At 41.9% G+C, this 17,078-nt stretch overlaps 1 protein-coding gene across 5 annotated transcripts in view; it reads left to right on the forward strand.

Moving 5' to 3' along the window:
• il1rapl2 (interleukin 1 receptor accessory protein-like 2) overlaps positions 1 to 8,067 on the forward strand; it is a 636,383-nt gene extending 628,316 nt beyond the window's left edge. For 4 of the 5 annotated variants that reach the window (XM_047353893.1, XM_047353892.1, XM_047353890.1 and 1 more), the window contains 4 exons: positions 841 to 963; positions 3,905 to 4,144; positions 4,283 to 4,313; positions 6,199 to 8,067. In XM_047353893.1, the coding sequence (XP_047209849.1) occupies positions 841 to 963; positions 3,905 to 4,144; positions 4,283 to 4,313; positions 6,199 to 6,287 (483 nt within the window). In that variant the 3' untranslated portion in view covers positions 6,288 to 8,067. The remainder of the gene's footprint in view (positions 1 to 840; positions 964 to 3,904; positions 4,145 to 4,282; positions 4,314 to 6,198) is intronic. The other variant, XM_047353891.1, reaches the window with a different exon arrangement.
• Positions 8,068 to 17,078: the final 9,011 nt, after the last annotated feature.

A 17,078-nucleotide genomic window follows, 5' to 3' on the forward strand; every position in this document is an offset into this window, starting at 1 on the left:
CTTTGGTAAAACCATGCTTTGGTAGGCGTCTCTCCCCCTGAGGCGCACACTTTCAAAGACAGAAGGCCTTTGAAATGTCTGCTAAACATAGGTTATGTATTAAAATCTGAATAACAGCCAGACAATAGTGTACATGATTACCATGTGTTACCACCTCAGGTGATGTATGCCCTGATTAGCAAATAAATGCTTCTGGCTGCACTGAAGGAAATGATCAAGACAAAAAGACAGTGTCTTACAACTGTATCAGTTTGTATCCTTAACAGATGATGTACCTGTAGTATTCATCTGAAACATGTTAAAGGAGCTTAAGAAACTTACAGGTCTGCACTTTGGGATCTCAGTTGGTAAATATTGATCTGTTTAAGTCTGCAGTTATTCATGCTTGTGAGGTCTAACATCAAACAGTGAAACCAGGCAGCTTTGTTTCGATTCATGAGGCTTTTTGGTAAAATTGTAGAAGAATAGGGAAACATGTTAGCCCTCCACCCGACTCATTACCCAACAATGAATGACAGTCAGATGTTCTAACCCCTTACCCCCATCGAGCTTTCAATGAAACCCTATGAACTGACAGAGGCATTGTAAGTTGACTTTCCCCACCGTCATTCACTCAGGGTCAGGTGAGCTAAATACCTGAACTCTGAGTTGGGAGTTAAGGGCAAGGCACGTTTTATTTGGATAGCACATTTCAGCAACAAAACATTTGCAAGTGTTTTGCATGATGAAAGCATGTTAAAAAACATACTTCTTGTCTTGTTTAAGATTGAGTTGATTACAGCTGCTTTTAGCTTTCTTGGAGATCCAGATCAAGAAAACACTATTCTTCCCCATTTACAGGTAATGGACTCCGGTGAACAGGGCCTCTTTGGTGACCTACAGACCACTGTGTCCACTATTGCCATGACAACCACCTCTGCCTCACTAGCACCCCCTAATGAGAATCGCCATGGCCATCATCAGGTCAGTAAACGTCATCGCCAGCCCCAACTCTTGGCAAACACACCAACAGAAGAGCTGTTTGTATGCTTTGACTAAAGCAACACTTAAAACTTTACTAAGTTAATCTTCTGCAGTGGATCTGGGGTAAAATGTCAGTACTACTACAGAACCTACTGAAGATTTCTCTGTTCAAAAGATAAAACAGAGTTTTATTTTACGTCACAGCGTAAAATATGTCAAAAAATAATAAACCTGTGTTTAGTCAAATGCTAGAAAGTGTGACAAACAGCTACCAGGTATCAGGGAAACTTTTTGGTCATCTTTTTATTGTGAAGTCATCTTAAAACAGCGCCACAGGACACCAACAATGTTATCTTATCCACCAGCTTCCAGTTTCTCTAATTCATGATAACTGCAACTTCTGCTCAGATCTTTGCTATGTCAGTGTGTGTACTTTGGGATCCACGTTTGTTTGAACTTTTGATCAGTGAGTCATCATTAAACCAAAGTGTTTTGGAATTCAAATATTTATTTTTAATTTTGTATCTCAAATAAATTACCTTGTTCGAGGCCTGATCATTCCCCCAAAACTCACCAAAATTGGCTGAAGCATCAGATATGGTGAAACCTTGTGTGAATTTATGGTTGCCAAGGAACAGCGCCCTCCTTACCTGCAGGCCCTCAGACCAATTTCACTTACAGGTGTGGAAACTGGTACACACACAGAAATATGCAGGGAGGAAAACAAAGGTCTCTTTGACATATGCTGTTAAACCAGCAGGACGTCAGCCATCTTGGATCAAAGCTACTTTTGTGAGGTTTTACACAAGTTGAATTTTAACAAACTCCCCCAAGGGATTTTTACATATCGGCATCAAACATGTTTTCTTACTTCCCGAAGGCATTAGAGATTTGTTTTAAAAGTGGGTCCTTAAGTTTGAAGCAATGTAAGTTTGCAAAGTAAAGCTTAGAATCGGCAGTGTGCCCAGGGTAGGCAAAACACTGCCTGGAGACCACACACTTGTCATATTCTGACAAAACACTAAAGCATTTGTGACCATTTTCTTTTTAAAAACTGGCATAAAATATTTGTACAAATGTTCCTATGGGCTTTCTCAGAATTTGCTGAAGGCCGTCATTTGCCACCTGGTAAACACGGGGTATTTAATTGAAACTGATATCATTCCCAGGCTTGGAGACTGAAATGCATGGTTCCAGATAGTAATAAGAGGGCCAGTCAATACAAATGTGTATAACATTCTTAGGAGGGAGTGTACATGTAATGACACACCTAAAAAAAACACACACAGAAGAAGAATGAGTACTCTATTTTACACTATGCTGTCTTGTACTGTACAATTATATGCTAATTTGCATTTGGTGGCATAAATTCATCCATAAAATGAGTTAATGTTCAACAAGTATTGCAGGTTTTAATGTTTGTAATCATTCTGAAAGTGTGCAACAAAAATATATATCACATTTGAAACGCAACAGTGGCAAACCTAGAAAATGTAGAACTAAATAAATAGTTTTTATTGGAATAAATTTAGCAAAAAATATGGCCAGCTATGCTACTTTATCTTCTTTAAATTAAAAAAGGAGAATAAACCTTTTTTTTTTTTAATGCATAAACATTTCCTAACCTGCTTTTCATACAAGATAAATCAGCTTTCATGTCAGGTTTGTGGCTGATTTCTTTTTTTTTTTTTTTTCCTAAATTTGTATTTGCAACTTTGAATATTTAAGATGTGTATTGTAGACAGATTTACAGTCATTGTAGTTTGTTTATTAAGTTTTGATTTTCACAATCAAACAAAATCTATAGACTGACCCTTTGAGTGCCTAATACACAGCTGTCAGTGGCAATAGGGACTCAGACAAAATGTGTAGTCCAAGCCAGAAGCAACACAGCAGCATCAAGATTTTCAGCAATTAACTGGCAAATTATTAAATGATAAAATTCATTGACAACGATAGTATCAATCTCAGACCACAATAGAACATATTGGTGGGATTTTAGGGTAAATAACTTAAAGGGGGCATATGATGCTTTTAAATTCTTCCTTTTCACACTTAAGTCATTCAATTGTGGTCTATGCAAAGTGGAACTGCAGTGCTTTGGTCTGAATTCCTTGTTATTGTAGCTCCGCAGGCTCCTCTTTTACCCTGTGTTCTGAGGTGCGTCTGAGAGCAACTTGTTTTGGTGCCGTCTCTTTAAATGCTACTGAGGAGCCTCGCTTCCCATACTGCTGTCAAAACAATGGTCAGGACGCCATATCAACACACAATAAATTCATGTCCAAAATAAAGTTTGTTGTCATTTTAGTGTTATTTGTAGCTCACCACTTTGCTGCATCCATCATTTCCATAGAGAGAAGGAACTGACCCCTTAATCAGAGGAAGTCTGTCAGCAAATCCTTCTTGATAGTAGCAGAGGTTGCTGAAGAATTTGTCATTGAAGTCCTTCACGCAAACGAAGAGGAATTTCTCCACTGATGTGGGAACATTTCCATGAAAAAGAGGTTGTGATGCTAGGGGACAGTGTAATGAATTGTGTGGGTTAGTCGTTGTGACAGATGACTTTAAATCAAATGTTCTTTGTCAACCCTAGTTCATTTAATAAAGAAGTTTCGGAGGCGTGAAGAAACAGGACAGTACTGTGAGAGCATCTAAATGCAATCTGAATACAGGAGAAAAACTGGAGTAAACTTCTGGGCCTCACACTGGCTCCACCAAAGTGATTACAGTCCTTGTTCTGTGCTTTGAACATGGAACCAATTTTTTTCTGTTTTGTCCTTCAAAGTGGCCCCACCAACACCAGCTGTCATGCCACACTGCTCATTTGATAAATCCTTCCATGTGTTTAAATGTTCTAAGATAATAAAGGTTTGATTATGATAAGCTTATGGAAAATCACCGGCTAAAAGTCTAGATGTTGTTTTTCTACTTTAACCCACAGGTTGCCTTGGCAACGGAGATCCCTGACTACAACCAAATGACCTTGCCACTGGGAGGGGGTCACACTGCAACAGCAGCCCAAATGCGACACTTCTGCCGCAGCTATGAGTTCCAGCTTCCCCCGCAACCTTCTTCTATGTCGCCCCCCCTCCCGCCTACCTCCACAGTGCAATTCTCCACCCTGGGCCCTGGGGGGCGCCATATGTATTGCAACATTCCCATGACACTGCTGAATGGACAGGTGCGAACCTGTATCTTACAGTTATTCTTGTCCCTAAACAGCCTCTTAACATCCACCATCTGCACTGAGTAATGTTATCTGCTTGCATGTGCTCATAGTGGAGACAAAATAAAAATAAAAGCCCTCTTTTCTCCCCAGGGGTTCAGAGCAGTTCATTGGGGAACAAGAGGTCTGTTTGGATAAAAGAGAAGATAAAAGAAAAATATTTTCTATTTTATATAGCCTAAACAATATGTCTAACAAACTGGGAAAGGATGATTATAAACAGTGACTTGGACAAGTATTCATACCCCTCAAACTTTTCCACATTTTGTCACATTACAACCACAGACTTCAATGTATATTGTAGGGATTGTTGTCCCTGCGCTGGTCCTCCTGGGGCTCCAATGCTCTTTGGGGCCTTTGGATGTCTCTTGGTCTGGACTCCTTTGTGTTTGTTTCAGGTCCTTGGGAGCAGATCTGTGGCTCCTCACACCAGCTATTGAATATTCTTATGGAGAAACCTCATGTACATAAGCATGCTCACACATACACCCACAAGTGTTTGGATTCATGTGTTAACAGATATAGTCTATATTGAGCTGCGGTTGCCACCAAATACATCCTGTATTAATTAATGCCGTGTACTTTTCCGTAACGTGGTTGTTGTTATATATGCGTTTGTTGTTTCTCTCTGTGGTTTTGCTTTGTTTCTTCTTTCTCTTTCATTCTGCTGGTGTAGAAGCAGTCTTCTAGAGTGTTTTTATGTATTCTGTTTATCGTTCTTTCTCTCTGTTCTTTTCTTCTCTCCCTGTTTACTTTTTGCCCCACCTCTATCTTCTTTTTTTCCCTCTCGTTTCCTTTTTTCCTTTTCGTTTCCGTCTTTGTGTTCGTTGTGTGTGTGTGTGTGTGTGTGTGTGTGTATATATATATATATACACAAGTGGAGCATTATAGCGAAAGCTGTATTGCTCCACTTGCGAAAGTGAATCTGTTGGACGACTTCTTGGTACTCAGACAACAATTCTCAGTGCTACTCTGCTCAGACAGGAAAAAAAAGGAAACCAGCTGTTCTGTGAGGATTGTTAGAGAACGTTAGAGAATAAAAAGTATCATGGAGATGAAGAACACAGCGGATAGGTCTAAGATAAAGTTGTGGAAAAGTTTAAAGAAGGGTTAGGTTACGAAACAATATCCACAGCTTTGGACATCTCTATAACCCAGCAAAAAATGAAAGATTAGGGCATAATTGCTTGTCTGGTTAAGGCCCAGTCATAAGCCTCATGTTACCTCTGGATGAGCTGCACAGATCCACAGCTTAGGTGTTGGAATCTATTGACATGAAAGCTAATATCTACACTCCACAAATCTTTAAACCATTATTTCACCAGGCAAAACATTAAGAACAATTTCTTAATGACAATGTTTGCCTGAAAGTGCTAAAAATCTGGCCTTTTTTAGACTGGCAAGTAGAAAGTTATTGTTAAAGCTAAGCTCCAAGAAGTATGTTTTGTAGACACAGCAGATAATCCCAAACACAGCATCCACTCAGTGATACATGATAGTGACAGCATCATGCTGTGGGGATTGTTCAGCAGGGACATAAAAGCAGACAGAGCTGGTGAGAAGATGGATGGAGCAAAATACAGGGTAATCCCGGACTTCAGACTACGATGGAGGTTCACCTTCCTGCAGGACAACAATACAAAACATCCAACCAGAGCTACAATCCCATTGGTTAGATCAAAACATATCATGTGGTATTTGTAAAAGATTTTAATTTGTGAATCCTTTTACTTCCCAGTCACAAGTATGCAGTACTTTGTGTCGGTATATCGCATAATATCCCAATAAAATATATTGACGTTTGTGGTTGAAATGTGACAAAATTTGGAAATTTTTAAGGGATATGAATACTTTTGCGAGACTCTGTGTATAAGGCATTAAATATTTGGCAAGTAATAGTAAAGTATCCTGTAGAATTAATCTTGGTTATTTGTATTGTATTGCTGTAGGTTTTTGTTAGGACTTGTGTATGGGATGACTCTTCATACCTGTGGCTCTGTGTTTGCCAGGTTTCTCAGAGCAGTACACTTGGGAAGAAGCCAGATCTGCACCTGAACAGCACCTTCGTACCGCTCACCAGCAGAGAACTAAGCTCTGACATCTGGTAGACAGACTGCTCAGTGGGTACCTGTTTATGGACCGTTTTACAGAGAGCTTCTGGTGGATTGCTGGATACAACTGGATTTTGTTGGGGTTTTTGACTTTGTACAGACTTGGGAATTGGATGTCTCCTCAGAGAAGACTGCCTAAGGACTGCTATTGGGTCACCTCATACCACCTCATGAACAAGGAACCTTATACAGAGTGGATGAGGCATGTCTTGAATCTCCTTAGGTGTACTGAACAAAGACAAATTCTAAAAATAATTGCACTCCATGCTAGTGGGAGGGAACTGGCTGCAAACTAATACCAACTCGGACTCCAAAAGACGATCACTGGATGGGATTGCTGCAGCTGACTGGCCAACAACATGCCCCACCGGGCATAGAAAGGTGTGGTTTTTAGACAGATGCATGGATAAAAGTACTAGAAAATAATGCAAACCAGCGTTTATGGAAATCGATTGATTTGGAGGCTACTCGAGCTACAGAAGTGTCAGTCAACTGAAATCTGTCATTCTTTTCCTGAATGTAGGATGATCCTCGGGAAATCAGTCTATCTGTTGACTACTGTAGGTGTTTTGAGAAAATAATCCACCTTAAAACAAAAGTCAACTTCTTGAAACACTTCTCTATAGCTAGCTACCTGGTGTGGCTCATAGAAACTGAGTTGGTTGACTTTGAAATGTTTTTTATACACTGTAAACCATTGACTAAAACAGCAGACGATTTTCTAGGAAACATTCAAATGAAATAGTTAAGTGAAAGATAGGTTACTATGTGAAGTAAGACTGGTAACTGTCTACACCACCTGATACAGCTGCGAACTCCAAGATTAGTCAACTACGAGAAGCAAACTGAACCCGAGATCATCTTTTACCACCAAGCTAAACTGTAGTATGGACTTGGCTTTTTCTATTTGCATGACCACCCATTTAGATACAAAAAGAGGATCCAATAAACATAGGTAAAAGAGAAAAATAAAACAATCATTTGTTGCAGCCTTTTTTAAAATGAAGTTTAAAGAACCTGTTGTGTTGATACAGTATGTTTGGTTTCCTGTCCGGCCATAGCGTGATGGTTAAAACCTACAAAAAGGGAAAAAAGGAGGCGTACCTCCGATTAAAAATTTGAATATTTATTTTATCGTGTTTAATTTAAGAGTTTTATCCTCTTAGAGGCTCAACAGTTTTTTTTCCAGAAGCTTTGTTTTTACTGTCCGTTTGTTACAAGAATCTCTGTACAGCTTCCATTACTTCTGTATAGACCTGAACATGACAGTGATTTTTTCTCAAGATTTTCCATTAGCAGCTGCATTAAGACCATGTGTTCCAGAGGCGTTTTGTTTTGTTCTCTTCCTCTTCTAAGGGAAAGATCGATGGATCGCCACTACTAATGGACTGATGTTTTAAACTCCAGCGTGACCTGTCAGCCAGAGGGGGACCCGACCGCTGAAGCCGCTCTAACTCTAAGCTGAATCAAACGTTCTTTTTGAGCTTTAAAGGAAATAGATTAGACCGCAGTATTTAAGCAATGTGGATAATGTTTTGAATTCACACCGAGGGTACTGTCATTGTCTTTTTAGAACCAATGAAATTCCGGAAATTTGAGGTTGTTTGATACAATAATTACTTATATGAGTTGTTATATTCTACGGCAATATACAGTATAATAGTTGTGGGTTTTTTTTTTCATTTCTGCTCATTTCTTGGACTATTCTTTGAATATATTTGTTGACATTATTTAACTGAGGGCAAATAAAATGCATTAGTTGTTTTATATAGTTTGGATGTCTGTTGCTTTGAGAACTCTCTTTCTTCTTTTTGCACCCATGTTTTTTATTTTAAAGGTAGGTAATCACTTATCTTTACAACATCTGTTTCAGCCCAACTACTTTACTTTTAGATCTCCTCCTCTCTTCTGTCTTACTTCCTCTATAGCAACTCCTGTTCATAATGACGATAGGAACAAATAAGAATAAAACTTAATTAATTTCATGCCCATACAGTTCAGTATTTTTCAGAAACCAATGTGTTATGAGAATTGGCAATGAGGCCAAATTAGCTTTAAAAGCTAACAAAAAACAAGTTGCTAGGTGTTCAAACGACCAGTTCACAATGCAAAGCAGAAGGAAAAAAACATTAAATTTAGAAAATATTTTAAACAGTTGACTCTTAATGTGGTCACATTCACCCATCACAGTGACGACCTGAACAGTTATGAGCTACCAAGGTGGCAATGAAAAGCAGATATGGACTCACAATTTGGCATATATCTGGTGATGTCACATCTGGATCTAGCTGCTCAGCTAACAGCAAAGAACCAGGCAACTAGACCCAATATGACATTAGCAGCACCTCCAGCTATGTGAAGATCCTCCTTCCTATGAGCTGTGCATCCTGGGACTCAAAGTTTTTTATTAGTTCTTTGTCTTGTGTGCAGTTTGGTTCTGGATGTCCGTGTGGCTGGGCTGGATCCCCAACAAAATATTGTTATCTCTGCTTATGTCCTTGTCTTTCCCTCTTGCATTTTACTATGTTCTGTCATCTCGGCTTTTTTTTTTAGTACGTTATTCCACGGCTTTCTGTTTATTGGACCCGTCGGTTCCTCAATGCAGCAATCAAGCTTCCTCAGTGTGTTTGTAGTTTTCTCAGTTACCAGTCCATATGTGTTCTGTGCATACCGCCTGATTCTTAGTCTAAGGAACTGTGTAACAGTGAGTTTATTTTATGTTTGCCAAAGTACAGCATTACACAGTGTACACAGATGTGTGGCATACTTTATGCATACGGGATTTACTTGCATAAAATGTACCTTTTGGTGCATTTAGCTTAACAAAACTCAGGGTTATTCTCGAAAGGTTTATCCCCCAACAAAACAAGAGAAGATCAGAGTTTGGATCTCCATTTAATGCACAAAGTATTTGCAAAAAGAGATTTGCTTCTCTAGTTTTCCTGCAAAGTCTATGTTCTCTCTGCACTGCCAAATTTTAAAGTAAATCCCACCATAATGCAAAAAGCGTCTGATTCTCAAAGGCCAGGTCCATTTGCCCAACACACACAACAAGAAATATTTACAGTCTCCTTGTGGTAATTGTGCAAGCAAAGAAATACGACACATAGCAATCTACTGCGGTGCTGGCTTGACTAAAAGTGGTCAAAAATACCATGGAAAGTATGAAACATCCTCCCCATGACTGCAAAAGATTTGTTTTTAATAATTAAATTATTACTTACATTAAATAATAATAATTATACAATAATTACGTTTTTTACTCTGAAGTGCATATTTGAAGAGAAAGCATTTAATAATGTTACAAATATCAACTTTATTCTTTGCTTTTTATCTCCAAGAAAAACACCAGTGTTTATAGCAGAGGTTACTTAGATTGTGAGGCATGGTGCACTGCAATATGAAGCAAAATCTGTGGAGGCTACTTAGTGTTGCATCCTTGCTTTCATGTACCAAATGCAATATGCTATCTGGTTGTAATGCTGAGACACAGCAGATAATCGGTACAAAACATTTGATTAGTTAGGTAGTTGATTACACCAAATATTTAGTTTTATAAAAAGAAATCCTCAATCCTGCATTCAGTCACTAGTGGCGACTGTATGAGATGTTTATTTTCACGTGTGATAGATATAGGTGTATATATACAGTATATATAGTACTGTGCAAAGGTTTTAGGCAGGTGTGAAAAAAGGCTGTAAACAAAGAATGCTTTCAAAAATGGAAGTGCTAATCATTTATTTTCAACAAAATGCAGTGAATGAACAGAAGAGAAATCTAAATCAAATCAATATTTGGTGTGACCACTCTGCCTTCAAAACAGCATCAGTTCTTCTAGGTGCACTTGCACACAGTTTTTGAAGGAACTTGGCTGGTATGTTGTTCCAAACATCTATGAGAACCAACCACAGATCTTCTGGGGATGGAGGCTTTCTCACATTCTTCTATCTCTTCATGTAATTCCAGACACACTCCATGATGTTGAGATCAGGGCCACCGGAACTACCAGTTCTTCCTGCCACTGCCACATATTGAGCTCGGCCCTACTGCAATTCAATCAATTTCTCGGCACATTTGCAATGTAATGCAATGCAGACGTGCACAGCGCCCCCTACCGAACAAGATGGGTAGCTCGGTCAGCAGGGAGCTGAGGAAGAGCGGCTGCTGACGTCACTCTGCTGCGCCCGCCGCTTGGAATGCTTTTTTGTTTTCAGGTTCTGGGCAGTACTTTGCGGGCAGACCACCAAAACAAAAAAGCAATGTCTGCTTTGTTTTCTTTTTGATTATGGCATAAAATGTGCAGTCGTGAAGATGCAAATGCAAATAGGATGATTGATTACTAATTTTATTTATGGGTCAAATAATGCAGCCACATTCTTAAAATGAAAAAGCATTCTGAAAATGCTTTTTCATTTGAAATATGGTAATGATTTGCTTTCAGACATGACCTGCGACTGAGACGAAGCTTTCTGACACTGGGCAGCACATTTCTCTCTAAAATCCCTTGATAGTCTTGAGATTTCATCATATCCTGCACAGATTCAAGAAACCTTGTGCCAAATGCAGCAAAGTAACCCCATAACATAACAGAGCCTCCTCCATGTTTCACAGTAGGGACACTGTTCTTTCTTCATATGCTTCATTTTTCCGTTTGCCAACATAGAGCTGATGTGCCTTGTCAAAAAGTTCAATTTTTGTCTCATCTGTCATAGGACGTTCTCCCAGAAGCTTTGTGGCTCGTCGACATGTAGTTTGGCAAATTCCAGTCTGGCTTTTTTATGATATGTTTTCAACTGTGTTCTCCTTGGTCGTCTCCCATTAAGTCCACTTTGCCTCAAACAGCATCGGATGATGCGATCTGACACTGATGTTCCTTGAGCTTGAATTTCACCTTTAATCTCTTTAGACGTTTTTTTGGGCTCTTTTGTTCCCGTTCGTATTATCCGTCTCTTTGTTTTGTCATCAATTTTTCTCCTGCGGCCACATCCAGGGAGGTTGGCTACAGTCCCATGGATCTTAAATTTCTGAATAATATATGCAACTGTAATCACTGGAACATGAAGCTGCTTGGAGATGGTCTTATAACCTTTACCTTTAACATGCGTGTCTATCATTTTTTTCCTAATCTCCTGAGACAACTCTTTCCTTCGCTTCCTCTGGTCCATGTTGAGTGTGGTACCATGTCACCAAACAGCCCAGTGACTACCTGTAGCCCCATATAGGCCCACTGATTGATTACAAGAATGTAGACACCTGTGATGCTAATTAATGGACACACCTTGATTTAACATGTCCCTTTGGTCACATTATTTTCAGGGGTACCATTATTTTTGTCCAGGCCTGTTTTATGAGTTAATTTTTTTTTATAATTCTGTTAAAGCATGTTTGAAAAGCAATGTCTGACTTTCGTTTGTTCATTTTTGTAGAATTTGTATTCATTATTACCTTTGTCAGATTCAAGTTATTTCTGTGACAATTGTGGGTTTTTCTTTCATTAACTGAGGGGTACCAACAATTTTGTCCACGTGTGTATATGAATTTGTGTAAGTTGCTTGAGGAAAATGGGAGGCCATCTGTATTTGGACCGTGCAACATGAAAACAACTCAAAGCAAACAGTAAATCCTCCAAGGACTGACTGAGAATTAGGTAATGGAAAGTTCCAGGCCAAATGAGAGCCCAGCTCTTCATCTCAAGGACATTCCTCAAACATCTCATAGCTGAAAGTGAATAGGGGCTACATTTTCGTCAGATTGATGTCAGACTGGTAGATGGCAACAAGAAGCATCTCACTGACGTTATTTAAACCTAGAAGGGGTGAAACTTGAAATTTAAGGGTAATTTCAAGTCTTAATTTAATTATTTAATTACTTAATTTCAAGTCCTCAATAGCTTAACATTTAATTTGAAAGAGCTGAATATTTCACGTGGCGTTATTTTTTCTCATGACTGCAAAAGTGCAGTTGTCTATATACAGTTATCCTTGCAACAGCTCAAGTCATTGGTAGTGAGGTACACCCTGGACAGTCCATCACAGGGCCACACAGACACACAGAGGGGCAGCTCGTTCCAAAGTTTAGGAGTTGCTGCAGCAAAAGATCGATCTCCCTTTAGTTTAAGTCTGATCTTAGGGACCCTCAGGAGCAGTTGATCAGCTGATCTAAGGGAGCGGGAGGGAGTATAGGGATGCAGCAGATCGGCCAGGTAAGGTGGGGCAAGGCCATTCAAAGATTTAAAAACAAATAAAAGTATTTTAAAATGGATCCTAAAAGGCACAGGCAGCCAGTGGAGTGAAGATAAGATGGGAGAAATGTGCTCATATTTATGTGTGCCAGTTAAAAGCCTCGCTGCAGCATGTTGGACACTTTGAAGTTGGGCAATGGAGGACCCACTAACCCCCAGATAAAGTGCATTACAGTAATCAAGCCGGGTGGTAATAAAGGCATGGATCACTGTCTGAAAATGTCTTTTTGGAATAAAGTATTTTATTTTGGCTATCTGCCTCAAATGATAAAAACTCCTTTTAACAACTGACCTGATGTGGTTGTCTAATTTGAGATCAGGATCTACTTCAACTCCTAAATTCCTCACTAACAATTTATTGTAGTGAGTCAAGGAACCTAGATTTATAGGGGGGTGACCTGCAGTACCTCCAAAAACCATAACCTCAGTCTTGGTTTCATTAAAACTCAAAAAATGCATTGCCATCCAGGCCTTCAGGTCCTCAAGACACCTAAGAAGTGAGTCTATCGCAAACGAATTTGACTTTTTAAGAGGGACATAGATCTGGCTGTCATCTGCGTAACAATAAAATGATATACCGTGCTTTCTGAGAATAGAACCAAGTGGGAGCAAATAGAGAGAAAACAGATGTGGGCCTAAAATTGAGCCTTGAGGGACTCCACAGAAAAGAGGAAAAGAGGAGGACACTGACCCCTCAAGACTAACACAGAATGTTCGGTTGGATCTGAACCCACCCACTGGTCCAAACAAGATAACAGAATGTCATGGTCTACAGTGTCAAAAGCAGGTGTTAGGTCCAAAAGCACAAGGATGACACAATCACCAGAGTCAGTTGCTAAAAGAATATCATTAAACACTTTTAAAAAAGCTGATTCAGTGTTGTGGAAAGTTTTAAAACCAGATTGAAAAACCTCGAGGATATTATGCTCTTCAAGAAAACTAAGTAACTGACTGTACACAATTTTCTCAAGGACTTTGGAAATAAAAGAAAGCTTGGAAATTGGCCTAACATTAGCTAAATTAGTGGTGTCTAGTCCAGGTTTTTTAATAAGAGGTTGCACCACTGCATGTTTAAAATGATCAGGAACCACACCAGAGGAGAGACTACTATTAATAAGTTCAAGACAAAATTGTCCTGTGGTGGGGAAAACCTCTTTAAAAAGTCGAGGAGGGACAGCATCGTTAGGAGAACCTGAAGGCTTCAGATGAGAGATAATCTGCTGAAGAGACGACAGTCACAGGTTCAAACCTGACAAAAACAGCACAAGCAGGAACATAAATAGAAGAATCATGGGCAGAAGGTAAAATATGGTCTCTAATAGTTCTAATTTTATCTATGAAAAAGTGAAAGTTTTCACAAAGAACAGAGGGAGCATCAATGCGAACAGTTGGTGGAGGATTAAGAACCGAGTCCATTATTGTAAATAAAACACGAGGTTTGTGAGAGTTTGACTGGATAACATTAGATAGATAAATTCTTTTGGCTTCCTTCACAGTCTTTTGATATCGACGCCAAGAATCCTTTAATATTTGAAACGAGACCACCAGCCTGTCCCTTTTCCACCTGCGCTATGCCCTGCGGCATTCATGCCTAGCAGCCTGGGTCGTTTCATTCAGCCAGGGCTCAGATTTGAGTTTAGGCTTTCTAGTCTTTACAGGAGCCACAGTGTCCATGACAGACTGGCTGGTTGCATGAAACCAGAAACTGAAATCCTGCGTGTTGTTGACTGAAGACGCTAAGGTGACACATTTCTGATTAAAAACAGCAGAAAATTTTGCAGCAGTGGAAGGGTTAATGATGTGGCTGCTCCACGCAGGGGCGCAAAATTTAACTGAATTTTTAACAACAGAGACCTCAAATAAAACAGGCATATCAGAGAAAGCTGAGTCACAAATTTCCAGATTAGAAATAGGTAAACCATACGATAAAACCAGATCCAAAGTGTGTCCACATTCTTGAGTGGGACCAGATACAGACTGTACAAGATTAAAAGAGTCAATCAAATTTAAAAAGTCCATGGCCACCGGTTTATCAGGACAACATACATGGATATTAAAATCTCCAACAATAAGAACATGGTGATATTTAAGCATCACGTCCACCAGAAAATCTGAAAAGTTGTTGATAAAATCCTTATTGTATTTAGGAGGCCGATAAATGATAGCACCTAACACTGTGTGAGGATCGCCCAGTTCAAATAAACTCAGTTCTGTTTCATTCCTTCCTGACTGCCAGTGGCAGTAAACAAAGTGGATATGTCTCCTCGCGCTCTGCGCAGGTCGAGATTAAATGTAAACAATGTCACGCACGTGACACGTAGCTCACCTGGGCGGGCGTCTATAAGTAGCACGTGGAAGGCTTCGTTCGGTCTCTTTGATCTTCTCGCTGTCAACCGTCGCGTGTTTCGCAGGTTGGTCGCTCCTATAAATCCGTGTTTCGGCACTTATTTGGTAATGCAGGTCTAAGAGAGGTAAGCACACAGTTTGTGTGATTCGGCGTCATCCTGCCTGTGACTTTTTCGTCGGAGTGCTCTTTGTAGCCCTCTAAGGCTGTGGTTGACGTTTCTCTGTTTCTGAATTCTAATAGCCGTAAGCTTGATGCTGGCGCTTCTTTTTCCCTGTTGAGACTGGGTGGGGAGTTGAAGCTGGATGTTCTGACTGCGTTCTGTGCTGCACAGTTCTCGCTCGGATTGCCTGGCTCGTGTCTGTATTGAGATGCAGTGGATTAAAAAGAGGCCTCTAATCGCGTTCTTCAGTTTTATTGAAGTCCTCGCTCAGTTGGCCTGGTGCCTGCCTGCATTTCCCACGTCTGTGATCGGGATGCTGGCGTGCGCTTCATGTGGGGTTCCTCTACAGGTAGAGGACAGACATGATCGGTGCCCCAAATGCCTGGGCGTGGGTCATCTCAGGGAAGCTCTGACGGACCCATGCATGAACTGCAGCATTTTGCCGTTGCCTGTTAGAGAGAACAGGCTACGTCAAGTGGAGAATCTCCTCTTCGCGGCCGAGCTGCCACCCTCAGGGATGCCTCAACCGTGTTCCGGGAGGCAGGGGGATGCGCCAGCGGAAGAATGCCGCAGCCCACAAAGTGGACTCTTTGAGGGCCGAGGGCTCAAGGCTCTACTCAAGGCCCCAGAACCCACGCCTGCCTTCCAAGCAGCAGCAGCTTGGGAGTCGGGGGAAGACCTGGAAGATGATGGAATCTCTGTGAGGGCCTCCAATTCAGAGTTCCAGTCCCTCGAGGACCAGCGGGACCCCTTCCCAGATCCTCGGGATTGGGAGGGGGATCCCCCGAGTATTGGAAGAAATGATGGCTCAGGTAATTCCCTTGGGAGTTCAGTTAGCTCTGGCCCAGGGGAGGAGCCATGCTCATATGGGCAATTATTTTGGCAGCCTTGGCCAAGGTTGACCTGGACGATGCACGCGTGGCCCGGCCAACAGGAAACTAATTTTTTCGCCGGGCTACGGCGGCTCCTCCGTTCGAGGTGCCACCGTCGCCGGCCTTCTTGGAAGAGCTTCAGTGCTGCTAGAGGGATCCTAGAAGCTTCTCCCACCATGGTCGAGACGCACAGATCCCGGTGTGCATGCGCAATCCTGGGGATCATGGTCTGGACCGCATGCCCCCTGTGGATCACTGCATCGCATCACTGGTTCTTTCCCCAGATGAGGCGGTCAGGGAGAGGGCCCGCTGTCCAAGCGGCCAGTGTCGGGTGATTGACGACTTCTTGTGCCATGCCTACGACATTGCGGCTCGTATGGCACGTATTGGCAATTCCCTCTCTGTCCTCCTGTTGGCACAGTCCCAGATGCTGCAGCCGAGCATGGAAGGAGCAACACTGGGCGACACAAATGACGCAGTCCTCCAGGCCTTTTGGAACTCGCCTTTTGTCCACTCTGGTGGTCACCCGACGCCAGGTCTGGTTGGCACAGGCCCCAATCTCGGATGACTGTAGGCAGAGCTTGCGGAGGCTGCCGGTGATACCGGGCCAGCTGTTTGGACCGGAGGCCGAGAGGGCACTGGAGCACCTTCGGCAGTCCAGCCAGGCCCCTGAAGCTTGGGGTGGTCACAGCGGGGCCATGGGACCCCCTGCTCCGCAACCCAGGAGACGTGACATGCGGGACCTGCGGTATCAGTTTCGAACCGCCACTCCCGCACAATTTGCGCAGCAGAACCGCGCTGTGGCATGAGCTTGGCGGCAGCCCAGGGTGGAACGGGCACTACCTCGTGGGGCTCTGGCGTGCCCGGACAGGAGCTGGCGCCCCCCAGAGGCCGAAGCAGGCGGCAGAGGGCGGCCTGAGGGCTGCAGGCCGACGGCGTGGAGGTTTTCACAACGGCGCCTGGCCTATTGGAAAACCCACTGCAAGGATGCGTGGGTGTTAAGAACTATGTCCCAAGGGTACAGGCTGCAGTTCCGCCATCGGCCTCCACCCCCATCAGGGGTCAGGGTGACCCCCGTCACAGATCCTGCACGAACTGTGATCTTGCTGCAGGAAATAAAGACTCTGCTGGACAAGGAGGCCATAGTGGTGGTCCCGC

This window comes from Girardinichthys multiradiatus, chromosome 23 (genome assembly GCF_021462225.1).
Source record: "Girardinichthys multiradiatus isolate DD_20200921_A chromosome 23, DD_fGirMul_XY1, whole genome shotgun sequence".
NCBI lineage: Eukaryota > Metazoa > Chordata > Actinopteri > Cyprinodontiformes > Goodeidae > Girardinichthys > Girardinichthys multiradiatus.